General features: G+C 42.0%; 1 protein-coding gene across 6 annotated transcripts in view; it reads right to left on the bottom strand.

Moving 5' to 3' along the window:
* The window catches only part of STXBP5 (syntaxin binding protein 5), a 533536-nt gene that overhangs the window by 221724 nt on the left and 283931 nt on the right, over positions 1–27881 (bottom strand). For all 6 annotated transcript variants that reach the window (XM_077283080.1, XM_077283076.1, XM_077283078.1 and 3 more), the window contains exon 9: positions 371–449. In XM_077283080.1, the coding sequence (XP_077139195.1) occupies positions 371–449 (79 nt within the window). The remainder of the gene's footprint in view (positions 1–370; positions 450–27881) is intronic.

Below are 27881 nucleotides of genomic sequence, written 5' to 3'. Positions count from 1 at the left end.
TATAACCTTTTTCTCATCTTTCAGGATACATCGGGGGCTTATGTACAGCATTACAGAATGCAGTAGATAAGCCCCTGATGCCAGTGGGCTTACCTCATCTTCGATTTTGGGGGTGACAGGTTCCCCTTTAAGTATGTGGGTGCAACGTGAAAAAATTAGAACCTTTTTTTGTCAGGAAAGTGCAGTTTCTAATGTTCTCATATACAGCACGCAATCACAAAAATGATTACAACATAGTAGTTTTAAAAACAACAACAAAAGCCTAAGGGAAATACCGCATATGTAATTGTATGGAATGCTCATGACATGATGTAAACAAAGTCTTGCTGCACTTTGTGTTAAATATACAGATTGTTAATAGTTTGCTCACCCATTTCTTGTTGTTTTGTACTCCACTTTTAAAATAGGCTTGCATGGTTCTGGTTTCTTTCCGTCCTTTATCTGTTTACCTAGGATACAAATACAACATTCATATTAAATGTATTTTACAGTGCAGTTTACTATATTAGGCGATGGTAACTAATAATCTGGCAGTAACTGAACATAAAATATCCTTCTCCAACATATAAAACGACCAAATAACAAAGATCCATAATATGTCATTAAAAATCTACTCAAAGTTAAAGGGAAAAAAATCCCCCAAAAACTACAATATGATAATGTATGAAATCATCACAATGCCTGCAAAGTGCTGGCATCTCCAGAACGAGGAATGTCACAGGTTTGATGTGAAGCTGTGTAAAGAGATTGATATACTGCACTCATTCCCCCTTGAAGACACGCGGATGGTTGTAATGTGTATTATGACATACGTTATTAGTGATAGATTGGATTATGCCTGAGAGTAGGGTGTTAGGCTTCTTTCACACTTGCGTCGTTTTGAATCCGTCGCAATGCGTCGTTTTGATGAAAAAACGGATTCTGCAAATGTGCCTGCAGAATGCATTTTTTCCCCATAGACTTGTATTGCCGACGGATCGCGACCTATGGCCATACGTCGCGTCCATTGTGCACTGGATGCATCGTGCTTGGGCAGACCGTCAGCACGAAAAAACATTCAAGGGAACATTTTTTCGTACGTCGCGTCCGCCATTTTCTACCGCGCATGCGCGGCCGGAACTCCACCCCCTCCTCCCCGGACTTTAGAATGGGCAGCGGATGCATTGAAAAACTGCATCCGCTGCCCACGTCGTGCATAATTTTCACAACGTGCGTCGGTACGTCGCGCCGACGCTTAGCGACGGAGCCGTACCGACGCAAGTGTGAAAGAAGCCTTAGAGTAAAGGTTTGGGTCTAGCTCAGAATGGGAAGGGCCAAGGTGAAGGGACAGAGACAGTTTTTTGTCAGGAAGACAGATAGGGCCCAGTGTGCATCAAATGCAGACCTGTGGTCTGAATAGTAAGTAGAGCCGCATGACGTGGGTGTCCCTGACCTGAGTGGAGACCGAGACAGTGGATAGCGAGATCCCGAGTAGAGGGGAAAAAAAAGTGACTTAAGGACAGAGGAAGCACCGGAGACAGGTCCTAGGACAGGATGCCTAACAGTACAGTCCCAAGTTTGCAACTGAGAGTGGTAACAGGCCAGGACTTAACAAGGAACGTAAGATTTAGAGTGCCAGGGGCGGAAGTTCGAATGCATCAGCAAGCAGAGCCAAGTACAAGCTATGGTAGCAAACTAAGTCACATAAGAGTAAGAGAGGACGTGGAACCACAGGTTGAAGTACAGGATTCTTACTTACTGGACTGTAGTACAGTGTTGAGTTGTGATGAAGGCAGATGTCCTTTGTTAGGCCAGTTTCACATAAGCGTTTGTGCGCAGCATAGGCCTGCATACTTCTTTCCTTAAGATCCGCATGCGTCTTGCGTACCTATATTTAACATTGTGTACGCAGGGACATGCGTTCTATGCGGATGCGTTCAAGTGCGTCGTTTTGACGTGCCCGCCGAACGCAACATTACACTACAAATACTTTGGATTTTAAAACATAAAATTACAGTGAATACTCAAAAGTATTAGATTGTAACAGAAAATGGGCATCTGAAAGTTAAGAAGTTGAAACAATTAATCCTTTCAATGCTTTTTTCTAAAATGGGTTTTGAAGCTTTTATTAGCAGGTAAAGGATTCAGAATCTCTCTAAATGACAAGTTAATGCATCTGTAAATTGTTATTCATCAACATGCCAAATGAATCAGTTTGATAAATCTGAGAGGCAATTTTCATTTCAGTACGAAACTATCAAATAAATCCCAAGTAAAGCAAGATTTTAGATTAGAAAAATGACCTATTTTAACGTGGTTTTCTGGGACTCTTTCTCATGGGGTCCAGAACTGATAGGCAGATATTTGCAAAGTATGGTACCATTCGGTTTTACCCAGCGCCAGCTCAGAGTAATTCTGCTACTTCACGTCAAACGTATCTCTTCTTCTGGGCTGCTCTGTCAACAACGCATGATTGCTGACGTTAAGTCACGTCCCGACAACAGAGCAGAGTGGAAAAGTAGCAGCTGGTCTGTCAATGTGACTTCATCGGAAACCGCAGAGACATCGGCAAGAACGAGCCGTGACCGCTCTGGGCTGCCAAAGATCAGAGTCAGACAACAGGTGGGTAGTTAGCAACTACCTGCCTGTAAGTTCTTAAGACCATAAAAAGAAAAAAAAATCATCCCAAACAACTTTAATTTCATTTATTTAGGGTATACCCACTTAAACCCCTTCCTGACATGCATCTTACATATACGACAGAGGCAGCTTCGTTCTTGCAAACAGAAGTATATATATGGCGTGATCACTCACACTGAGCGCCGCTGCGATCAAATGCGGGTGTCAGTTCTATATGTCTCTCTATGTGTCAGCCCGATCTTGGGTGTTTAACCCATCTGATGCCACTCCCTCCCTCTGCACTCCCATCAGCCCAACACCATTGAGATCACGTAGTACTGAGGATCTCCATGGTGACCCGGGCCGAAAGATGGCTGCAGGGTCACATAGGGACCAGGAGCAGGAGCTGACTTGCTTCCACCCTGCACGTGAAATGGTGATCTAATGCTCTGCAATGCAGTTGATATCCCATCCTGGGACAATGTAAAATAGTAAAAAAAATGTGTAAATATATACAGCACAGACCAAAAGTTTGGACACACCTCATTTAAAGATTTTTCTGTATTTTTATGACTATGAAAATTGTACATTCAACACTGAAGGCATCAAAACTATGAATTAACACATGTAGAATTATATACTTAACAAAAAAGTGTGAAACAACTGAAATTATGTCTTATATTCTAGGTTCTTCAAAGTAGCCACCTTTTGCTTTGATGACTGCTTTGCACACTCTTGGCATTCTCTTGATGAGCTTCAAGAGGTAGTCACCGGGAATGGTCTTCCAACAATCTAGAAGGAGTTCCCAGAGATGCTCAGCACTTGTTGGCCCTTTTGCCTTCACTCTGCGGTCCAGCTCACCCCAAACCATCTCGATTGGGTTCAGGTCTGACTGTGGAGGCCAGGTCATCTGGCGTAGCACCCCATCACTCTCCTTCTTGGTCAAATAGCCCTTACACAGCCTGGAGGTGTGTTTGGGGTCATTGTCCTGTTTAAAAATAAATGATGGTCCAACTAAACGAAAACCGGATGAAATAGCATGCTGCTGCAAGATGCTGTGGTAGCCATGCTGGTTCAGTATGCCTTCAATTTTGAATAAATCCCCAACAGTGTCACCAGCAATGCACCCCCACACCTCCTCCTCCATGCTTCACTGCGGGAACCAGGCATGTAGAGTCCATCCGTTCACCTTTTCTGCGTCGCACAAAGACACGGTGGTTGGAACCAAAGATCTCAAATTTGGACTCATCAGACCAAAGCACAGATTTCCACTGGTTTAATGTCCATTCCTTGTGTTCTTTAGCCCAAACAAGTCTCTTCTGCTTGTTGCCTGTCCTTAGCAGGGGTTTCATAAAGCTATTATCATTCTTGTAAAAGTAAAAATAAACAAAATTAAGTACACATTTGGTATCATTGCTTCCAGAACGACCCGCCCTATGAAAAAATATCCCACTTGTTAACCCCTTCAGTGAACATAGCTTAAAAAAAAAAAAAAAAAAGGCAAAAAAATGTAAATAAAAATGGTATGTCTGAAATATAGGAAAAACTATATAAATGTGGTATCGCTATAATCGTACTGACCCAAAGAATAAAACAGTCTTGTCAATTTTACCACACACAGAACGGCATAAAAAAAAAAGAAAAAAAAAAAACATTCCTGAATTGCTGGTTTTCGTTCATTCTGCCTCCCAAATATCCGAATAAAAAACAATGAAAAAAACATTGATGTGCCCGAAAATACCATAGTACCAATAAAAACATCAACTCGTCCCGCAAAAAACAAGCCATAACATGACTTCGCCGAAAATTGAAAAATGATAGCTATCTAAATATAGGGGTGCAAAACCTGTTTTTGCAATGTAACGTCTTTTAGTGTGTGACAGCAGCCAAACAGAAAAAAAAGCTATAAATCTGGTATCGCTGTAATCGCAACGACGCAAAGAATAAAGTCGCCTAATCACTTACACCACACGAGGAACGGAGTAAAACATACATAAAACCTAATTCTTCACATGCTGCTCATTTTTTTTTTCATTCCGTCTCCCACAGATCGCAGTAAAAGCTCAGCCTCACATTTATCCTGCTCTCTGCTCTGGGGCGCTTACACCGGTGTTTCCATGTAAATCTCTGAAATACGTGATCAGACGCAATCCCAGCAGAAGATTCCCTATAATGACGCAGATTAAGGCACTGTGGATGCCATCTGACCTGTGATCCGGCGGTGTCCATCTTTTTAGTCGTGCATAAAAGTGCCGTCCGCCACAGTTTTGTGCACTTCTGAAAAAGAAGGACAACTTTGAACACAGGCCAGATGGAATACAGAGTAACCCTGCTGCTACATTATACTCAATAACGTCACTCACTCAGTGATTTAGCTGTAAACCCTGATGTCAATGGCAGTTTGCAATTTTCACTCCGCAACATCTACTACTGCTCCTTTCTGGAGTCACACTTGAGTGTCACTTGAGGGGGGAGTGCTGCTCGTCTAGCACTTAGGAGCGCTGTATATTTAGTCTGCAAACTATGGCTATGGCTATGTGCCCACATCCAAAACGCTGTGTTCTAATCATGCAGGTAAGTTCTTAAAGGGAACCTGTCACCACGTTTTTGGAAGATGGGATAAAAATAGCGTTAAATAGGGGCAGAGGTGGGCGTTACATTAGTGTGTTTGTTATGCGTTTATTACCCACCTAAGTTGCCGAAATACCTTTGCAAAGTCTCCGTTTTCGCCTGTCAATCAGGCTGGTCTGGTCAAAAGGGCGTGTTGTCTTCCCCCAGATTTTGCGTAGTTTTCCGTTGGTGGCGTAGTGGTGTGCGCATGCCCAAGGTCCCGAATCCTCTGCCAGGGGATTTAAAAGAGCGCGCTGTTCGTTATTTCATTGGTGTCGGTGAGCGCGGCCATCTTCCTTTGGCCGCGCGTGCGCAGAAGCGGCGCTCTGCTGGCCGCGGCTTCAGGAAAATGGCCGCCGCGATATCCATCTGCGCACGCGCGGCATCCCGCGGCCATTTTCCTGAAGCCGCGGCCAGCAGAGCGCCGCTTCTGAGCACCCGCGGCCAAAGGAAGATGGCCGCGCCCACCGATCACCAATGAAATAACGAACAGCGCGCTCTTTTAAATCCCCTGGCAGAGGATTCGGGACCTTGGGCATGCGCACACCACTACGCCACCAACGGAAAACTACGCAAAATCTGGGGGAAGACAACACGCCCTTTTGACCAGACCAGCCTGATTGACAGGCGAAAACGGAGACTTTGCAAAGGTATTTCGGCAACTTAGGTGGGTAATAAACGCATAACAAACACACTAATGTAACGCCCACCTCTGCCCCTATTTAACGCTATTTTTATCCCATCTTCCAAAAACGTGGTGACAGGTTCCCTTTAAGTGTTCAGTGAACCATGTGGATTTACCACATCTAATGAATGGTTAAATGTGAGACTACGCAGTGGAGACTAGCATCTCTGCAACAAATTGACATGCTGCAGCTTGTAAACCTGCACCGCAGGCTAGTTTAAACTACGCCATATAGAAGCACAGTGGGCATGGGATTTCTATAAATCCCATCCACTGAACTTAACCTAGAATGCAGAGTATTGAATACAGCGCAGGTCAGCTGCATTCAAAAAGCTGATATTCCAGAGAGTGGGCACATATAACCCTATAACTTCACAACAAAAAAAAAATAATGTTTCAAAAATTGTGCAGTTGTAAAGTAAAGCAGACATGTGGGAAATGTTGGCGATTTATAAAAATGATTACGGTAAGTTTACTCAGGATTAGTCATTTTGACCCAATTTATCAAAGGTTTATAAATCTTTGACAAACTTTTTTTTATAAACCCTTTAGAATTTATCTCTGAATAATCAATTCATAGTGTTACATTGAAAAGCAAATTATCGCTTCTGTAGCTAACACAATTACAATATTCTCCTTGTGAATAAACAATGTACATTATGACTTTAAATTACTGTCATGACATTTGACACCACAGTGACATTTGCCCGTGCTGACGTCCGCTCATGAGTAGTGATGAGCGAATATACTCGTTACTCGAGATTTCTCGAGCACGCTCGGGTGTCCTCCGAGTATTTTTTAGTGCTCGGAGATTTAGTTTTTCTTGCCGCAGCTGAATGATTTACATCTGTTAGCCAGCACATGTGGGGGTTGCCTGGTTGCTAGGTATATTCGAGTATATTCGCTCATCACTACTCATGAGGCATCAATTGGCAACATTATACAATACTTACTGTACAGTATAATATTGCCAATCGATGCCCCATGAGCTGAAATATATCAATTTTTTTATATTTAGATAGTTGCAGGAATTTGTACCGTATATACTCGAGTATAAGCCGAGATTTTCAGCCCACTTTTTTGGGCTGAAATTGACCCTCTCGGCTTATACTCGAGTCAGTGTCGGTGTGGGGTCGGCGGGTGAGGGGGAGCGGCGGCTGTGATATACTCACCTGTTCCTGGCGCTGTCCCTGCATCTCCGATGGTCTCCGGGCAGCTCTTCCTGTGTTCAGCGGTCACGTGGTACCGCTCATTACAGTCATGAATATGCACGCATATTCATGACTGTAATGTGCGGTAAGTGACCGCTGATGCCGCCGGCTCCCGGAGACCATCTGACCGTGAGACGCTGCCAGGGACCGCGCCGGGAGCAGGTAAGTATATCAGGGGAGGTGAGCATTGCTTCCGTCCCCTGGCTGTGACTGTTCAGGGTCAGAGGGCGCGATGACGTGATTAGTGTGCGCGCCGCCCTACACCTGAACAGTCACTGCAGAGGATGGAAGACAGAGCAGCGCGCAGCGATGGAACGAGGAAGGTGACTATCGCAAGTGCAGGGGGCCTGAGCGAAGAGAGGTGAGTATGTGATTTTTTTTTTATTTTAATCGCAGCAACAGCAAATGGGGCAAATGTGTGGAGCATCTTATGGGGCATAATATGAGGAGTATCTTATGGGGCATGATGTGTGGAGCATCTCATGTGGGCTTTAATGTGTGGAGCATCTCATGTGGCCCCTAATGTGTGGAGCATCTCATGGGGCCCCTAATGTGTGGAGCATCTCATGTGGCCTTCAATGTGTGGAGCATCTCATGTGGCCCCTAATGTGTGGAGCATCTCATGTGGCCCCTAATGTGTGGAGCATCTCATGGGGCCATAATGTGTGGAGCATCTTATGGGGCCATCAACCTTTATGCAGCATTGTATGGGGCAAATGTGTCTATGGAGCATCTTATGGGGCCATTATTAACCTTTGTGCAGGATTATATGGGGCGTATTTTGTATGGAGCATCTTATGGGGCCCTTCATGATCTGTATGGAACATTTTATGGGGCTCCTGATTCAATATGGATATTCAATAACCCGTAACCTACTGATGTCTCAATTAATTTTATTTTTATTGGTATCTATTTTTACTTTTGAAATTTACCGGTAGCTGCTGCATTTTCCACCCTAGGCTTATACTGGAGTCAATAAGTTTTCCCAGGTTTTTTTGGCAAAATTTGGGGGTCGGCTTATACTCGGGTCGGCTTATACTCGAGTATATACGGTACTTTATTTTTATATTGCAGAAAATACCACTTATTTTATTCCATTGCTTGTGACGTGTATGAAGCAACACATTCCTCACATCGTCATATATTCTCATTAATGAGTAAAGAAGTATTATAGAATAAGGTAACAAGGCAGCTGATGAAAACCACATAAACATAAGCATTAAATACAATGCAAGTGGAGAAATAGAAACCCCCCAAAGACTGCAGAGTATGCAGCTCCTACAGCTTATCTGCAGCTTAATACTTGAGAGAATTAAAAATACATTTTCAGAGTTGACACTATGAACTTTCATTTTCAGCTTAGTTCACGGTTTCGGTAGTGGGTTGGTGACAACGTCCAGGACTTGCAGCTTAATCCCCAAAATTAATTTCAGATGTGCCCCTAATTGAGCCATTGAATACGGCACCCGACGCCTATGGTAGGAACACCCTACATTGATCCTGTCCTGGTCTGAAATCACATACAATGATAAAATGCACAAATGGAGCTCAGCCTTTCCTTACGCCTCATTCAGATGTCTGACTTTCACGCATGAGGGCAGCACGGTGGCTCAGTGGATAGTACTGCAGCCTTGCAGCGCTGGGGTCCTGGGTTCAAATCCCACCAAGGACAACATCTGCAAGGAGTTTCTATGTTCTCCCCGTGTTTGTGTGGGTTTCCTCCAGGTTCTCCGGTTTCCTCCCACATTCCAAAAAACATACTGATAGGGATTCTAGATTGCGAGCCCCAGTGATGATAATGTGTGCAAACTGTAAAGTGCTGCGGAATATGTTAGCGCTAAATAAAAATAAAGATTATTATTATTGATGTTTTAATGGATAGCACTCATATCTGTGATGGCCTATGGGGCTATTCACATTTTTTGCTGGCCAAGAGGTCCATGGAAAACAATGCTGACATGACCAATGACTGATTTTGAGCCAAGGGTCAGATCAAAATCGGCAATGGAAGTCAAAGGGTCTGTGAAAAAAGTCTTCACATTCAAGAAAAACAGATGACACTCGAACCACACACTGATCAAAGTCTGATCCGTCAGTTTTTTTCATATGTGGAAAAATCATGTGTGTGAATAAACCTTTAGTCAACTCAATTACACCATCATGTTCGAAAAACCCATTTTCGGGAAATCAGATGGAAGTCTCAGATGGAGACATGAATGCAGAGTGAACTGCTCCTTAAACATTATTGGAGTGCTGCTAATCGGGTTTAACCAGCTGTTCATAATGCTGAAACATCCAGACTATTCAAGCTTTTTCGATTACGTCATTTACCTGTAGAAATCCTACAAATAGAGAGGAGAAATGCGATGGTTACACAATTCCTGTCCACAGAGTGAATCTCTCAATATGTGAAGTGGAAAACCACTGGACTTTGCAGAACTACTACTTCTAGGTTCTGTGCACTGTTACAGATTGCAGGTATGGAAAAACTAATAGACGAGGTTATAGACAATGGATCGGCCCACTAACAGCGCTCGTGTGATTCCACGTACTGCTCGGCCACAGACAAGTAGCCACCAATCATAACATAACCAGTGCTAACAGGCAGGCTATTATCAAAGAGTGCCATGAATACAATCTACTAGTCCATTCCATGCAGGGCATACTCTTCTGTGTTACTGACCAGAGCACCGGACGTCCCTTTGCATTATTAGCCCTCTGCATGACAAATACATTTCCAATTAAACGATATGTTGTCATTTGGCAATAAGCTGCACAGCTTCTCTGTAACCTCGGTGAGGCAGAAGCTGATAATGCGGTCTTCACATGACATGCCTGCTGTTGCCATGGCGATGCTTATTTCCCACAATCTTATTGGAATCATAAACAAGCATCTATTGCCTGGAAACGAGCGGCCAGATTCCAATACTGAGACTTAGTGACAGAAGTGGTGCATACTGGCGTGGTGTATACTGCACTGCATTCCCACCTGGAATCACTGTAAGCAGCACCTCTATGGGAAAGCATGATCAAGATATTAAATGGACACACAACTGTAGAGGGATTCTGTATAAAAAACACTGACCTATAGTGGTGAACGTATGCAGAACAGTCATGACTCATTCTGCAAAAAGCAGTTCTTTAAAAGGGACTAGGTCACCACATTTGACCTATGTAAACTATTAATATGGGCATACAGGTTAGAGACTGCTGAAAAACGTCCTTCCTTTGCGTCTCATATCAGATGCCATGTTGATCAAAAATCATCTTTTATCACTATGTAAAATGACCTTTTCCAGGCTCTTGGGACAATTGTGTCTGGAAGATAACTCTGCCTCCAGAGCTTATTTTACATAAAGGGAAAGTTACCAGTGTGAGACAAGTTAACTAGTACAGAACAGGACAAATTAACTTTGTCTCATTGCAAACACATTTTTGCAGCTCTCTGAGCTTTGCTGCATTGTAGCAATATTATAACCATGTCTGCCTGTGAGCTGGAAGCTGAAGGAAAAGAATGAATCTGCAAATGGGTCAGTTATAAAACCACACATAGCTCTGCAGTGAGATCAGGAGAGCAGAAAGCGGCCATTACACATCATACTGGTAACACCCCCTTCTTGTAAAATAAGCTCTAGGGGCAGAATTATCAAGGAAACATCCTCCCCATAGCCTGGAAGAGGTAATTTACACAAGTGATAAAAGAAGATCTCTCAGCAACAAGGCATCCGATATGAGACACACAGGGATGTTATTTTTTTACAACATTCTGTAGCCTATTTGCCAATATTAATTCTTTAGATGGGTCAAATGTAGAGAGATTCCCTTTAAAAGGGGTTTCCCACCAACAAAGTCCATTTCAGTCAATAGATCTCAGAATAATACATTCCACAATTGGATGTGTTAAAAAAAAAAGTTCCTGTTCTGATACAATCCTATAAATGCAAATTCCTAAAAGGATTGAGCCCCAGTAAATAGTAATCCTCACTAGCAGGTTATAAAATACAACCTTTATTTCATTGTGCTAAAAGATGCAAATTAATTTAGGGTATGAATAAAATAAAATGAAATTAATTATCTTTAGATTTATCACAGGAATTTTTGATAATACCCTGGGGTGTCATACATGGATAGAGAAGCCTAAACACCAGGCACATGTCCATCCCTCCTCCCTCAAAATATTTCACTGAATACAATGCATCATCTGTGGAAGTGATAGTGGTGTCAATGGCAAAATGGCAGTTACAGTGCCTTGCGAAAGTATTCGGCTCCCTGGAACTTTTCAACCTTTTCCCACATATCATGCTTCAAACAAAGATACCAAATGTAAACTTTTGGTGAAGAATCAAGTGGAACACAATTGTGAAGTTGAACACAATTTATTGGTTATTTTAAATATTTGTGGAAATTCAAAAACTGAAAAATGGGGCATGCAATATTATTCGGCCCCTTTAACTTAATACTTTGTTGCGCCACCTTTTGCTGCGATTACAGCTGCAAGTCGCTTGGGGTACATCTCTATCAGTTTTGTACATCGAGAGACTGAAATTCTTGCCCATTCTTCCTTGGCAAACAGCTCAAGCTCAGTGAGGTTTGATGGAGATCGTTTGTGAACAGCAGTTTTCAGCTCTTTCCACAGATTCTCGATTGGATTGAGGTCTGGACTTTGACTTGGCCATTCTAACACCTGGATATGTGTATTTGTGAACCATTCCATTGTAGATTTTGCTTTATGTTTGGGATCATTGTCCTGTTGGAAGACAAATCTCCGTCCCAGTCTCAGGTCTTTTGCAGACTCCAACAGGTTTTCTTCAAGAATGGTCCTGTATTTGACTCCATCCATCTTCCCAACAATTTTAACCATCTTCCCTGTCCCTGCTGAAGAAAAGCAGGCCCAAACAATGATACTGCCACCACCAAGTTTGACAGTGGGGATGGTGTGTTCAGGATGATGAGCTGTGTTGCCTTTACGCTAAACATATCGTTGCCAAAAAATTCAATTTTGGTTTCATCTGACAAGAGCACCTTCTTCCACATGTTTGGTGTGTCTCCCAGGTGGCTTGTTGCAAACTTGAAATGACATTTTATGGATATCTTAGAGAAATGGCTTTCTTCTTGCCACTCTTCCATAAAGGCCAGATTTGTGCAGTGTACGACTGATTGTTGTCCTATAGACAGACTGTCCTACTTCAAGCTGTAGATCTCTGCAGTTCATCCAGAGTGATCATGGGCCTCTTGGCTGCATCTTGGATCAGTCTTCTCCTTGTTTGAGGTGAAAGTTTAGAGGGATGGGCGGGTCTTGGTAGATTTGCAGTGGTATGATACTCCTTCCATTTCAATATGATCGCTTGCACAGTGCTCCTTGGGATGTTTAAAGTTTTGGAAATCATTTTGTATCCAAATCCGGATTTAAACTTCTCCACAACAGTATCACGGACCTGCCTGTTGTGTTCCTTGGTCTTCATGATGCTCTCTGTGCTTCAAACAAAACCCTGATAGTATCACAGAGAAGCTGCATTTATAGAGACTTGATTACACACAGGTGGATTATATTTATCATCATTAGGCATTTAGGACAACATTGGATCATTCAGAGATCCACAATGAACTTCTAAAGTGAGTTTGCTGCACTGAAAGTAAAGGGGCCAAATAATATTGCACGCCCCACTTTTCAGTTTTTGAATTTCCACAAAAATTTAAAATAACCAATAAATGTCATTCAACTTCACAATTGTGTTCCACTTCTTGTTGATTCTTCACCAAAAATTTGCATTTGGTATCTTTATGTATGAAGCATAACTTGGGAAAAGGTTGAAAAGTTCCAAGGGGCCGAATACTTTCGTAAGGCACTTTATGTAACCTTGTATTGGAAAACATCACATCCTGTTTAATTATCAGTGCATTCACATGACTGTGGCATGCATATTTTTATGGCAAATCAGTAGTAGCTAAGGATATCAGAACCCATTTAGTAATAGCGTTACTGCCATGCTCAGTGTCCGCAAATGAGCGCCACACACATCCTAGATATATACGACTGTGACGAGAATCTCGTCGACTGGGCAAAAGATGAGTAGCCGATAGAGCATCGTGAGGACATGTCATTGTCATTGGTTGGTGTTACCACCAATGGGATCAATGTTCGTCCCTGGTCAGCGCCATAGCGATGCACTACTTGCTAATTGGTATCTATACCAAAGGGAGATAGTGTGTATCATCCAATAAGATTTCACTATATTCACCCCATTGATCCAACGGCATGGCTATATACTTCAGCCACTCCTTGAAAAAGCCACGATGGCGAAACGTACGTGGGAGCTGGAGTCCTGGGGAGTCACGGATCACTGATAAATTAGTATTTATGTCATCCCTTGTATACTACTTACGCACTTTATTCAGGTTTTATAGTCTGCCTATAAATCTGCACTTTATGAGGATTATTTGGGAGTGGTATGCATATATGTATATTTAATGTTATGTGATCCGTGCCTCCAATAATGTATTTATTTTTTGCACTATGGTATTTTTCATGATATTTGCTGGTAGTTTCTCCTTGCTTTTAATATTGTGATCAATAAAATTATTTTAAGTTTCTGAAATATTGTATTCTTTATATTCACGTCTTGAGTAGGTTTTGTATTCCTCACTATATAAAGGCACTTAGTGAGAAACCCTAGGAATCTGCATTACAATATATCCCTCCCAGGTTATTTTATCTTTCTGGGCTATTTTCAGTATTCAATCCTATAAATGTTCCCCTGTTGTGTACTGTGTAATGGCTGTGTCTGACGGTACAGGGACATGGCCTGATCATACCACAGCTCATGGGCAAGAGGATGCAAAAGAGTATACAGACAGGACAGCACGGGATCGCAGCTGATTATCTGTGAGGTAAAACATTTCCCTGCCTGCTTTTAAACATTGTAGGGTTTCACTCGCTCTGGAAGGCATTCAGTCTTAGGTAGCCTTAAGACAGGCAATGCAGTATTGGTCCAAACACGTGCAGTTTTTATTGCTATACACAGGATACACAGCACCAACACAAACTCCCGAAGTCCAGTTACTTGGACACCATTTCAGTCACTGACATTCCTGAGGTCCCTCTCCAGAAAAGTAGGAGTAGCACCGGCCAATGCTGCAGTCCTCTGCACAACTCCACTTAAAGAGACAGCTCCTAGCACTCCACCAGCAATGTCATAACACAGAGGCAATGTCACCTTCCGGCCAGACAGCTCCTCCATGCTTTCAGACTGCATGTGCAACGCTGTAGTCCTCTTTATCTAGGACATCCAATTCTTACACTGAAATTGCCTGTGCCCTCTTAGACTACATACCCGCATTACATCCACCTATTGCAGGGATTCACATTCTCTCATAGACAATAGGCATTCGGCCTTAGATGGCATTCCCACAGGCAATGCTGTTTTGGTCCAAACACATGCAGTTTTTATTGCTTTCCACCAGTTGCACAGCACCAAAATAAACTCAAATACCTAGCCTTGTCCAGGCGCTAATTAAACAGGACAGACACTGGCTACTCACTCACAGGTGAGCTAGTCCCAGCATGGTCAAACAAAACAGCTTTGTCCATAGCAAACATCGACACTTGCGGTTCTCCTCACACACCCTGCGCAACCTCTTCTCAGAGAGAAAATTCTGTCACAGCTCTCAAGAATCAAGAAGCATCCAGTCTGGTGCACATTGCCTGAACACTCACCAGTTACCACATTTGCCTCAGAGAGACCCTGGTACATCTCTCCCAGCTACAGCTAATATCTTGGCTGGATAGCTTCCCTGAATCTACTTCCTGATTCTTAGAGAAACCACGCAGGTGCTTCTAAACAAACAATGTAGAGCTTGGATTTAACCATGTCCTTCCCAGCAACGTCACATGTTTTACCTCACAGAAAGAAGCAGCGATCTCATGCTGTAATTTCTGTACTCTCCTGGCCAGCAGCTGTGGCATATCAGACCATGGTCCTGTATGGTCAGGCGTAGGTTTCTCAGAGACTTTGCCTCTTTAACAATCTTTTTGTACAAGGTCATGATTTAATTGAAAATTGACCCTCCCATTAGCACACTTAGTTTCTCATTAGAATTAGTAGAGTTCTTGCTGCAAAGAATTTCTAAAGGAGTTCATTTTTTCAACTGAAATAAAAAAGGTCCACCTTTCATCTCCCGATCTGAGCTCTATCTTCTGGAAATAGGAAATTTCCAAAATCATTGCACTGTTAACATTTTACACAGCATCCAAACTTTTTTGGAATTAGAGCTGTAGGAGGGGGTATACATGACATGACTGAAAGGCAATTTATACTGTGTGAATGGTGCAAGCCATTATATGGACAAGTAAAAGGGTACAGGTGTTTAGAAATTTTGACCTTCAGGCTTCATATCTCACCATCCACTACTGCTTCGAACATGAGACTACCATAATTTTATAGACAATCATCTTGGTTAACTCATACACAAATTTTACTTGCAAATATTTATCATATGATGAAACCAATATCACTAAAACAGATTTCATAATTATGAAAAACAATCAATGTCAAGGCCTTAAACCATTAGGTTAACAGACATGATATATTATGGATACGTCTGGAGAAATCAAAAAACAAGGAGTAAAAAGTCAGTTTAAAAATTAGTAAATAGCTTTATTCATAAAATGTACAGTGCCCCGAGGAAGCTCACGTGAAACGTGCGATGGGGCTGCTGACTGACTCATCCTAGTGTTAGATCATGGGTAAGAACTGATTAAATCGTGTACTGGAACCTGAAAACATGCATTGTTAAACTGGTTGGGAATTTCCCTTACAACTAATTTCCCTGATGTGAGACATCCAAATTAAATCAATAGTACATTTTCCAGTGATACTATGCATTGTGCTAGGACTATATTAAATGCTGAAGCACTGGCATGTTATTATTGGCATTTCTTATTACAATACCTTTTCATGGTTCATTTCCCATGTCCACCATACTTTTTGTAGGATGAGATAGCCTTCTACCACTTGCGCCCTTAACTTAACCTTGTCTTTATGTGTATAAATGTATGCTTTCACATACCTGTATTGGAATATTTATTGAATAAAGCTATGTACTAATTTTTAAATTGACTTTTTACTCCTTGTTTTTGGTGCCTCATATTTAGCATATGATTAGTTCTGAAGATTCTTATGTCACTGCATTATTAAGGTTTTGCTCCTGGTGGTGGGAAAAAATCTTTTTTTACTGTATACTACAAAATACAACCTGTTCTCACATTCCCTAATAGTTCAGTGTGTTATTGGGTTGACTTTCAAGCAAATGGTCACTGGTTCAAATCAAGGAGCAGCCAGGAAGATTTCCCAAGAAAAGATAAACATCATCACCCAGCTCACAGATAGTGGTGTCTTGGCCAAGAAAATTGTCAAACTGCATCATATGAGTGCCATGACAGTTGGAAGAATAGAAAATGAAGTTTGTCCAACCATTCCAAAGCCAAGAGGTGGACATTCAGGCAAAACACTGGAGTCAACAAGTTGGTTCATAAAGTCTATCAGTTCTGGAGTGATAAACATGATGTGGCTGCTACGCTTCATAATAGTGACATCACATGCAAGCACCGTGCAACATATATTACACTAGTCTGGAAAGGCGGCCCGAAAAAGGTGAAGAAACTTCGACTTCAATATCCTCATAAGAAGCGTCGGCTCTAGTTTTCAAAAAAGTATGCAAAGCAGACAGTAGAAGATTAGAAACGGGTGATTTGGAGAGAGGAGACGAAAATCAATAGACTAGACTCTGGGGCAAACGGGTCTGGAAGAAACAAGGGGAAAAGGGGCTAAAGGAACAAGAAATTGAAGGAACTGGCAAGTTCGGTGAAGGAAGCCTGATGATAGGTGTTTCATAGCCAAAGCAGTTGGATACTTGATAAGGATCGATGGTGGTCTCAAAGCTGAGCTATATTGTAGGTATCCTACAAGACCAGTTTCTTCATACACTCGAGTACGATGGATATGAAAAAGACACCAGTGTTCCAGCATATGCTAAATAGTTGTAAGTCAAATTTATGTATGAGATAGACAACATTGCTGGTCTATAAAATGATTTTAGTTTCACGTTGGAAGCAGTAGTGTATGGTCAGATATGGATCCTGAAACTTAAAAGTTCAAACATTGTTACTCATTTGCTCGTCACTGTACCAAGTCATTAAAGAGGGTGTCAGTGGGCTGAAAGAAGAAGTGAGTAACCAAGAACCTGAGTGGTGCAGAGTAATGATATCTAACACTAGCAGCTGGTACAATCTACAGGAGACCAGGGGTTCAAAACAGCAAGAATGGTGTTTTGCAGCAATCTTACTGTGTTTTCACAGTATCTATAAAGAGGGAGTCTGTGGGAGACTGCTAGAATTTAGGAACCAGAACTGGAGTAGTGTGGGCTATAGGAAAGCTAGCCCTAAGAGATTTTGAGTTGGACAGAGGACAGACACCACTGAAAGGTCAGCAACTGTCTGCTTCGGACCTACAAAAGAGCCTGTTAATTCTAGACCTGTAAAAAGAGAAAACTATAAAGGAGAGGTTCTTGAAAGATCAGAGAAAACCATCTTTCTGTGCAAAGTGAAGTTCACGTCTAACACTGCAACTAACAAGCTAGAAATCCTGAGGGGAGACCGTAAACAAGCTATGGTTACAAGTGTATTGCTGCAATGCTGCTGTTGCCAGTTTAAAAAAGGAACTATTTTCAACACACTACAAAAATCAATAATACATGCAAATAAGAAAAATTGTGATATAGGTTATAAAATAATTCTGGTTCCTTCCCCACTTAACAGACACTTCTTACTCTCCCACTTGCCCTCCTGAACTTGCTTTCCACTCTGAAAAAACAAGTCAATTTCATCTCAGACGGAAGGTGTCATGTGACACAGCCCGTTCTACAGGGTGGGCCCTTTATATGGATACACCTAAATAAAATGGGAATGGTTGGTGATATCAACTTCCTGTTTGTGGCACATTGGTATATGGGAGGGGGTAAACTTTTCAAGACAGGTGGTGACCTTTTGGATCCAACTTTATTTTTTCCAGTGGGAAGAGGGTCATGTGACATCAAACTTATTGAGAATTTCACAAGAAAAACAATGATGTGCTTGGTTTTAATGTAACTTTATTCTTTCATGAGTTATTTACAAGTTTATGACAACTTATAAAATGTAATCAAAGTGCTGCCCATTGTGTTGGATTGTCAATGCAACCCTCTTCTCCCATTCTTGACACACTGATAGCAACACCGCAGAAGAAATGCTAGAACAGGCTTCCAGTATCCGTTGTTTCAGATGCTGCACATCTCGTATCTTCACAGCATAGACAATTGCCTTCAGATGACCCCAGCATCTGAAACAACCTTGCCAGATTATCCCTCTGATGCGGATTTGATGAGTAGTTACGGACCAATCAGTGCCAAAGGGGTTAATCTACAATAGTGATTGCCATTCTGCACGTCATCTTTACCTGAAAGATGACATGCAGAGCGGTTGTATATCCCGTTATAGGAAACAGAAAATCATTGGAGGCCAGTACGATGGTCCTGAAATTCAGTGCTGTGTGGTGTGCCGGCTGCTGTGTAACCCATCTGTGACCCTAGCAGCAGCAATTCCCCAATCCTTGCTCCAGTCCCTCCCATCCTGCCACCTTCAATCCACTCCACTCCCAATTGTACTTTTGTCACACTTTTTTTTTTGCGTTTTCTCCATGTGCACGACGTCCTGTGCTGAGAATTCATGCTCTTCCCATGGCCAAACTGCTCTGATCAGTATTGCTGCTCATCAGAGTCTGTGCCAGGGGGCATTTTTTTTTTTTAGCTAGTAAGAGTAGTGGACGTTGCAGTGTAAGTGACGTCCGATTTTTATTTTATTTTTATTTTTTTTAGAAAAAAGTTATAACAGTGCAGCTCTACCGGTAGGAAGGTAACAAACAAGCGTAGCGGACATCAGAGTTTTATTGACGACTAGTTTGTCTTTTATATAAAAATAGTACAGTGTAGCTTTGTAGGTAGGGAACCCCCAGCAAGGTGCCCTAGCAAACCCCTACAGCAATCGATCCCATATGGACAGTCTCCCCCGACCAAAAAAAATTATCAGCCTGTTCTGGATTTCATGGGCAGCTCAAGAATTCTATTTGAGCTACAGGACTCTATGAAATTAACTTTTTAAAATTCTTTTTCAGCGAGGAAATAAATCTTATGGTGGTCAAGACAAATTTGTATTCCCATCAATCTTTCACCCAAAATCCCAAGTCAAACACCAGATGGACTCCTGTAAGTGCAGCAAAAAATTATGACATTTTAGGGCTTTGTGGTGCATATGGACATAGTCAGAAAACCAGAGCTTCATCAATAATGCAGTACTGATATAGGGTCTACGAAGGGAAGCATACCTAGATTGACCCCCCTGAAAACTTCCTTGCCCTGGAGGTGAGTGGGAAAATTGTGTGTGAATTGCTGCACCCGCCGCTGGATAAGGGTTATCATTTCTACATTGATAACTTTTACACCAGCATCCCACTCTTCAAGATCCTCTCTGTCAGAGGTACAGTTGCATGCGGCATCGTGCAAAATAAAATCAGAGAAGCCTCCCTAAGCCGCTAATTGGGCAACTGCTGAGAAAGGGCGAAAGCAGAGCCCAATGCAGTGACAACATGTAGGTGGTCAAGTATAAGGACAGAGGGATGTCCTTATCCTGTCCACCATACACAGTGACAACAGCTCCCTTGTCGCTGTCCGAGGTACCACAACAGAAGTCTCAGAGCCAGATTGTGTCTTGGATAATGATAAGTACACGGGGGTGTAGATTTCTCATATCAGGTTCTCAAACCATACAGTGCCATGCTAAAATCTAAAGTACGGTACAAAAAATTGGCCAAGCAGATTTTACAGATGGCACTGTACAATGCTTCTGAGCCGTTTCGATCTGCAGGCAATAAGGGAACCTTCCTTCAGTTTCAGGAGGTAGTCATCAAAGCCCTAATGTTTGGCACTCAGGAAGGTGAGGGTCCCAGTACTTCTGAAACTGATAGTGCCCGTATCGTATCAGGTCAACATTATCCCAGAGAGGTTCCCCAAACAGCAAAGAAGGAAAGATCACAAAAAAGGTGCAGAGTATGCTCCAAGAGGGTAATACAAAGAGACACAAATTTACGATTGTGAAACCTGCCCTAGAAACCTGGCCTTTGCATTAAGGATTGCTTCAAAGCGTACTACACGTCCACAAATTAATAAAATTTGCTTTGACCCTGTTGACACAACACACTTTTGTAATCTGATGTACTCTGCACAACATACACTTACCCCCACATAAATTCATACGCCAGTAAAGCATTATAATCATTACTATAAACTATGCCTCTAGATAAATTCATTGAGGGGTGTAGTTCCCAAAATGGTGTCACTTGTGGGGGATTTCCACAGGCACATTGGGGCTCTCCAAGCGCAGCACAGCGTGAGCAGACCATTTCATCAAAGTTTGCCACCACATATGAGGTATCGATCGGCGTACTCCAGAGATATTGTACAACAATTTTTGGCATTCATTTTCTCCTGTTGCCCTTGTGAAAATTACAAAACAAATTAGGGTCTATACGATCATTTCTGAGAAAAAAAAATAGTTTTTATTTTAACAGCTGTATGTTATAAACTTGTGACGCAGCTGGCATTTCAAGGTGCACACCACACATCTAGATAAGTTTCTTGAGGAGTCTAGCTTTCAAAATGGTGTCACTTGTGGAGGTTTTGTATTGTTTAGGCACATAAGGGGCTCTCAAAACGCAACATGGTTTCCAGTCTCTATTGCAGTCAATTTTGCGTTCAAAAAGTCAAAACGGTGCTCCTTCCCTTCAGAGTGCCCAAACAGTGGTTTTCTCCCTCATATGGGATATCAGCGTACTCAGGGGAAATTGCACAACAGATTTTGGGGTCCATTTTCTCATGTTGCCCTTGAGAAAATAAAAAAAAAAAAGTGTGTAAATTAAAATGTTTGTTAAAAAAAAAAGTTAAATAACCGTTTTTTGCTTTCCACATTGCTTCAGTTCCTGTGAAGCACCTGAAGGGTTAATAAAGTTCTCGAATGTGGTTTTGAGCACCTTGAGGGGTTCAGTTTTTAGAATGTCGTCGCTTTTGGGTATTTTCTGTCATATAGACTCTTCAAAGTCACTTCATATGTGAGATGGTCTCTAAAAAAAATGGTTTTGTAAATGTTTTGTTGGATGAATGAGAAATCGCTGGTCAACTTTTAAGGTGAAACCAGGCTTCGGGGTGAAAGGGTTAACCCATTGTCAGAAGCATGTCACCAGTTATCCTACATCATGTCGCAAGACCGTTTAGTGGGTTCTTAGTGACCTTGAGGATTAGGTGGTACTAGAGTTCCTGTCCTCTCTCTCTCTGACAAGGCTACTTGCAAATTCAGATACTGTGTTATTCCATGCCTGATGAAGCCAAGAAGTCTTGAAAACTTGCTGTATAACTATTTATTTTTGTTCCCCATTAAAATGTATTATATTTACAAGATTATCATTTTGTTTCTCTTACTGGGAGCAATTTAATTTCTTCTAAAATGGTGATACAACTGATTTTCAAACTTGTGTTTCTTTGGAAACTCTTCTATTAGCGTGAACATGTCACTATCCTGCTGCTTTTATGCCGTGCATTTCGTTAAACTTTAATGTGCTGCTGCTGTACTTGTTGTCCATAACAGCTGTACCTTTACATCATCATCGTCATCTTCATTACACCGCTTTCTTTCTTTACAACTCCTAGACAACATGACCTCCACTGCTTGGAGCTTCCTGCAGCACCATGGCAGAGGAAGGCTGCGAGCTCTTCAATAAATTATAACCCGCTCATCTGCATGCAGAACATTTTCCAGACTGACCTTGCACGCACACTAGAAAAATATAGAACTATTGTGTAGACTCTGAAATAAACGTAATATGTATTTTAACAAGCAGCGAGCCTCAAAAATATTAACACCTGAGTGAGCAAAAATTGTTCCGACTTGCCTACTACGGGAAACAGACGCTTGAACATTAATGAATCCCAACTAAAATCTAAGTTTTGTCAGGACCATTTGCTTTCCGCTATTCCTTTATTTTCATGACAAAGATCCAGAAATCGCTGCCGTCAGCAAAAATCCTACCGCACCATGTTGCCGTAAAGATTTCTTAACTTGTACAAATTGTTCTCAGAATGTGCTACAAAGCATAGAAGCGATCAAATGATCGTCAACTCGTTTATTCAGGAAGGGAAAAAAAAGTTGAAAAACAAAGTTGACTCATAAATCAAAGAATATTTTTTCAAGAAGTTCACCCCAAATAAAAAAAAACCCGACAATTTGTATTTGATATCACTGCACGATGAATGTATGAATTGCACATGTCTGTTCATATAATAACTACTACGATCACTAGTCATGTGTAACAAAATAAAGCAAGCAAAAATAATGAAAAACATAAAATTCCTAAAAGCAATTCTAACATTCTCCTTATTCCTTTCTGGCCCTTAATAAGAACCTATCAGGTACAATAACACTATTAACTGGCAGATCAATGGTTAATCTGCAGGTTATTAGAGTTACGTAGGTGCACTTTTGGCATTGTATTTCTAGTCTCATGGGAACACGGTTATTATACTACATGTTATACTTTATAGTTTGTTGGTCCCTGTGACATGTGGTATATCTTGTGCCCACTTTAAAAATAGTAGGTTTCTACTAGGCTGCTCTTTTACTTATATGCATATGATGGTATGACACTTGATCTAATATTTATTATGTACTGGGTATATATTCTATATACTTTTGAGTGCCTCTTTTATTGGACTGCCTACCTCTGCCAGTCTGTATTATCATTCATTAGACCTGTCCAGTCTGATTTTTGATTCGACTATGTGCACCTGTGTGTCTGGCCTGTATTTTTATATATGAATAAAGTTATATGTATTTTCTACAGTTATTGGCCTGACACTAGTGATTATTCCAACTTTTTGGTTATATTTAGGAATTTAAAGGCTCTTGTTTCCTTTATGTGTTTTCTATAGCTCTATTGGAGTTTTCCTTAAAATATGGTCATTCTATTTTATCAGTTCTGGTATGTTATTATTATAGGTTATTAAAGTTATGTAGGTGCCCAGTCGCTGTACTGAAAGGAAGAAAATTAACATTCTCACCAGGAGCTGCCAGCTTTCAGTCAGACATGCGTGCCACGCGCAAATACAGTCAGCGCACACAGTACTGATTGTGGTAGCTGTAAGTACGCCCTGGTATTGACTCGGCTGTCAATCAGTATCAGGGTGTACTTACAGCTGACGCTTTGGGTACTGTGAATGGTGACTGAAGCTGTGCAGGCACACCTACATGACTGAAAGCCGGCAGCTCCCAAGAGAAAGAAGGTTCATTTTATCTCAGGTATCGCACTTTCAGTACAGCCGCCGGGAACTTTAATAATGCTATTAATTTGCAGATTAACACTATATCTGAAGGTTAATAGCGTCATTGGACCTGAAAGGTTACCTTTAAATGGGAATACATCAACAGGTTTTTGCTACCCAATCTATAGCAGCGTAATGTAGGGGCAGAGATGCTGATTTTAGAGATGTATCACTAACTCGGCTGCTTGCTGTAGTTTTTCTAAGATCACATTTAACAACCACAAAATTATCACTAGAGTAGAGTAGTCTTCCTTATTCATAAGCTCTATACACCTCTTCCCCCACACCACTGATTGACAGACACGTACACTGTGCAGAAGCAGAAAGCTGCCAATCAGTGGTGCAGGCAGGGTTATACAGAGATCTGGTAGATCTACAACGGACAATGATTTTATCGAAACTGCAGCAACCAGTAAAGTAAGTGATACATTGCTGGAATCAGGGTCTCTGCACTTACATTATGCTGCTTTCAGATAGGGTGGTTAAAACCTGGGGACAGATTCCCTGTAATAGTAAGGCTATATGCAGACAATGCATTTTTTTATACATTTTCGACGCATTTTTTATGAGCGGAAAAGGTCTAAACACGCAATGGAATCCTTATGCAAGGTAATTCAATAACAATCCTAAAGTTTTGTGCACATGAGCAGTAAATTTCCATGAGTATTTGCAGTGTTTTTTTCTGCAGCATGTCAATTCTTTTTGCGTTTCTGCAGCGTTTCCGCACCCACTGACTTCAACTGAGTCAGTCAAACCCACAGCAAAAATGCAGGTATAAAAATGTTTGCGGATTTGCTGAGTTTTTGTATTGCGTTTTACCCCTCTTTCTATCAGAGAGATGTGACCACTCTACCAGGCGATACACTGACAGAAGGTAATAGCCCCCGCAGTGTATCACTGAGCTGCCATGAGAGTTCACAGGAGTTCCTGAGCTCCGATGCTCTCCCTTACGGCACCGCTGCGTGACAACTTTCCCACTCAGCAGGGGTGCCGTAAGGGAGATTACCGGAGCTGATCAGCTTGAGAACTCTCACGGCAGCTCAGTGATACACTGATAGGAGGTAATCGCTCCCTCAGTGTATCACAGGCTGTCTTTGAGAGCAGTCACATCACTGATGTGACTGCTCTCAAACTGATGAGGATCGTCGTGGGACATTATGGATTATCTTCTCAGTAGACATGTGAGGAATATTGTGGTTTATTACATTATTTTTGTTTCAGGAGACGTTGGCATCGGTGGATTAGGCGTTCGGTGAGTATGGTTTAATTAAGATTCATTAAAGGAGCCTGTGTCATTATTTAAAACAAAGGACATTATTCTGGGTGTCTATTTTTATACAATTTCACTATGGGGTTAGTAATGGATAGGTGTCTTATAGACGCCTCTCCATTACTAACCTGTGGGCTTGATGTCACCCGACAATACAAAGGTGACATCAACCCCACAAATATGAACCCCACTTGCCACCGATACAGGACAAGTGGGAAGAGCGAGGCTAAGCGCCAAGATTTGGCACATCTTATAGATATGCCTTTTCTGGGGTGGCTGAGAGCTGATGTTTTTAGTCTAAAAGGGCCCAATATTCAAGGCCCCTTCCTAAGCTATTAATATTAGCCCGCAGTTGTCTGCATAGCCTTTGCTGGTTATTAATTATAGGGGTACCCTACGTCATTTTAAAGGGAACCTGTCAACCCCCCCCGCAATGTGAATAAATCATAAGTCACTGCGGGGCTGGGAATCACAAGCAGGGTGGCTGCGCAGGTGCAGTCAGCTGGGCTGCATATGAGGAAAGACGGCCAGCGCTCACTGCACCTGCACCAGGCAGAGGATAAGAGCGCAGGCGCTGCTTACTTTTGAAAACAGCTGTGAGGAGGAGGTGGCGCCCGGCGCCAAGAAGATGTGAGTGACAGCTGTGTGCTGTCTGAAGCAGGGGGGAAACACCGGCCTCCTTGACTGAGGAGCAGGTATTTCAGACAAATTATAAAACGGATTATTTCTCAAGTTACAGCACCCAGAACTAAAAGAGCCACCTTGTCAGAATGCAGCATTACTGCTGCACAAGGTGGCTCTTTTAGTTTGAAATGACTGGTGGGGTGTGACAGGTTCCCTTTAATAGCCAGTAGAGGCTAAGTATAAAGCTAGGAGTTTATATTAATAGCCTGGGAAGCTCAATGGTTATTACCCCCTTCCCAGGCAATAAACATCTGCCTCTAGCAGTCGGCTTTCCCTCTGCTGGTTATTAACCCCTTCACCCCCGGAGCTTTTTCCGTTTTTCCGTTTTCGTTTTTCGCTCCCCTCCTTCCCAGAGCCATAACTTTTTTATTTTTCCGTCAATTTGGCCATGTGAGGGCTTATTTTTTGCGGGACGAGTTGTACTTTTGAACGACATCATTGGTTTTAGCATGTCGTGTACTAGAAAACGGGAAAAAAATTCCAAGTGCAGTGAAATTGCAAAAAAAGTGCAATCCCACACTTGTTTTTTGCTTGCCTATTTTGCTAGGTTCACTAAATGCTAAAACTGACCTGCCATTATGATTCTCCAGGTCACTACGAGTTCATAGACACCTAACATGACTAGGTTATTTTTCACCTAAGTGGTGAAAAAAAATTCCAAACTTTGCAAAAAACAAAACAAAACAAAATTGCACCATTTTCCGATACTCGTAGCGTCTCCATTTTTCGTGATCTGGGGTCAGGTGAGGGCTTATTTTTTGCGTGCCGAGCTGGCGTTTTTAATGATAGCATTTTGGTGTAGATACGTTCTTTTGATCGCCCGTTATTGCATTTTAATGCAATTTCGTGGTGACCAAAAAAACGTAAATCTGGCGTTTCGAATTTTTTTCTCATTACGCCATTTAGCGATCAGGTTAATGCTTTTTTTTATTGATAGATCGGGCGATTCTGAACGCGGCGATACCAAATATGTGTAGGTTGGGGTTTTTTTTTATTGATTTATTTTGATTGGGGCGAAAGGGGGGTGATTTAAACTTTTATATACGGTATTTTTTATTTTTTTCACATTTTTAAAAACTTTTTTTTTTTACTTTTGCCATGCTTCTATAGCCTCCATGGGAGGCTAGAAGCAGGCACAGCCCGATCGGCTCTGCTACATAACAGCGATCATCAGATCGCTGTTATGTAGCTAAAATGCAGGTGTGCTGTGAGCGCCGACCACAGGGGGGCGCTCACAGCCACCGGCAATCAGTAACCATAGAGGTCTCAAGGACCTCTATGGTTACAATGGAGGAGCATCGCCGACCCCCGATCATGTGACGGGGGTCGGCGATGCGCTCATATCCGGCCGCTCGGCCGGATGCGGTAGTTAAATGCCGCTGTCTGCGTTTGACAGCGGCATTTAACTAGTTAATAGCGGCGGGTGATCGCGATTTCACCCGCCGCTATTGCGCGCACATGTCAGCTGTAAAAAACAGCTGACATGTCGCGACTTTGATGTGCGCTCACCGCCGGAGCGCACATCAAAGCGGGGGTCCCGACATGTGACGTACTATTCCGTCACATGTCGGGAAGGGGTTAAAATTATGCAGGAGCCTACACCATTTTTTTTTCTTTAAAATTAACAGTTGCTGTCTGGTTACAGCCTATGCAAGTTTGTTCTGTTTAACGCTCCTACATAGCCTGGTGACAATGTTTGTGTAGGTTTATTTGTGTTTACTTATCGGCTTAGTAATGAGGGTGTAGGGCTTTCCATCACTAAAGGTACCTTCACACTCAGCAACTTTACAACAAGAACGACAACAATCCGTGACGTTGCAGCGTCCTGGTTAGCGATCTCGTTGTGTTTGACACGCAGCAGCGATCAGGATCCCGCTGTGATATTGCTGGTCGGAGCTAGAAGTCCAGAACTTTATTTGGTCGTCAGGTCGGCGTGTATCGTCGTGTTTGACAGCAAAAGCAACGATGCCAGCAATGTTTTACATTTACAGTGCCTACAAGTAGTATTCAACCCCCTGCAGATTTAGCAGGTTTACACATTTGGAATTAACTTGGCATTGTGACATTTGGACTGTAGATCAGCCTGGAAGTGTTAAATGCACTGCAGCAAAAAAGAATGTTATTTCTTTGTTTATTTTTTTTTAAAATTGGGAAAAGTCTTTTCAGAGGGTCATTTAGTATTCAACCCCTCAACCCACCAGAATTCTGTTTGGTTCCCCTAAAGTATTAAGAAGTAGTTCAGGCACAAAGAACAATGAGCTTCACATGTTTGGATTAATTATCTCTTTTTCCAGCCTTTTCTGACTATTTAAGACCCTCCCCAAACTTGTGAACAGCACTCATACATGGTCAACATGGGAAAGACAAA

This window comes from Ranitomeya variabilis, chromosome 2 (assembly GCF_051348905.1).
Source record: "Ranitomeya variabilis isolate aRanVar5 chromosome 2, aRanVar5.hap1, whole genome shotgun sequence".
NCBI classification, from domain to species: domain Eukaryota; kingdom Metazoa; phylum Chordata; class Amphibia; order Anura; family Dendrobatidae; genus Ranitomeya; species Ranitomeya variabilis.
The sequence above is the reverse complement of the archived record's forward strand: the minus strand, read 5'-3'. Positions and strand labels throughout refer to the sequence as shown.